This window comes from Asparagus officinalis, chromosome 1 (assembly GCF_001876935.1).
Source record: "Asparagus officinalis chromosome 1, Aspof.V1, whole genome shotgun sequence".
Lineage (NCBI taxonomy): Eukaryota > Viridiplantae > Streptophyta > Magnoliopsida > Asparagales > Asparagaceae > Asparagus > Asparagus officinalis.
The window spans coordinates 111,383,364-111,384,248 of record NC_033794.1 but is presented as its reverse complement, the minus strand read 5'-3'; the positions used below and the strand labels follow the sequence as shown (position 1 = coordinate 111,384,248).

Genomic DNA, 885 nt, shown 5'->3' with positions numbered 1-885 from the left:
GGATGTTCTTCCCTTGGACGACCGAAGTCGCGGCTGACCACGGTATACCGAGGCTCGCGTTTTATGGGTCCAACTATTTCTTTCGATGCGCTTCGTTCTGTATACGCGGTCATAAAATCCTCGAAAGTTTGACCGAGGGGACGGAGTCCGTGGTCATCCCTGGCCTCCCGCACAGGATCGAGATGCTCAAGTCTCAGATCCCGGATTTCAAGAAGGACGCGCCTTTTCTTGCAGGCTTACTTGACCAAGTGTACGAGGCGGAATCTAGGAGCTATGGCTTGTTAGTAAACAGCTTCTACGAGTTAGAACCGGACTATGCCGACTACTATAGGAATGTAATCGGAGGTAGAACATGGGCCATCGGCCCTATGTCGCTATGCAATGAAGACGCGTTCGAAAAGTCTAGTAGGGGAAATTTTGCGAAGGAGTTCGATCATGACGCGTGCCTGAATTGGCTCGATAGCAAGAGCGCGGGCTCCGTCATCGAGTTCACCGTAGAGCAGCTTCACGAATTGGCGTTGGGGCTCGAGGGGTCTAGTCTTCCGTTTGTTTGGGTGGTGAGGAAGGGAGGCAAGGGGGAGATGCCTCGAGGGTTCGAAGAGAGAGTTAAGGGGAAAGGATTTATCATCCAAGGCTGGGCACCACAGGTAATGATACTGAACCACAGGGCGGTTGGAGGATTCCTGACGCATTGCGGATGGAATTCGAGTCTGGAAGGAATTAGCGCGGGCCTACCATTCATCACATGGCCTTTGTTCGCGGAGCAATTTTATAACGAGAAGTTGATCGTAGACGTATTAAAGATTGGGATTGCGGTGGGGGTGAAGAAATATACTTGGAGGCCGGAGGAGAGGACTTTCGTTGAGGCGGCGACGATAGAAGGGG

The 885-nt window shown here is 52.2% G+C and overlaps 1 protein-coding gene across 1 annotated transcript in view; it reads left to right on the top strand.

Moving 5' to 3' along the window:
- LOC109839397 (UDP-glycosyltransferase 73B4-like) overlaps positions 1 to 885 on the top strand; it is a 1,837-nt gene that overhangs the window by 655 nt on the left and 297 nt on the right. Inside the window, 2 exon segments of the mRNA XM_020407823.1 lie at positions 3 to 882; position 885. The exon segment at position 885 is cut by the window's right edge and continues 297 nt beyond it. Coding sequence (XP_020263412.1) covers positions 3 to 882; position 885 — 881 coding nt within the window.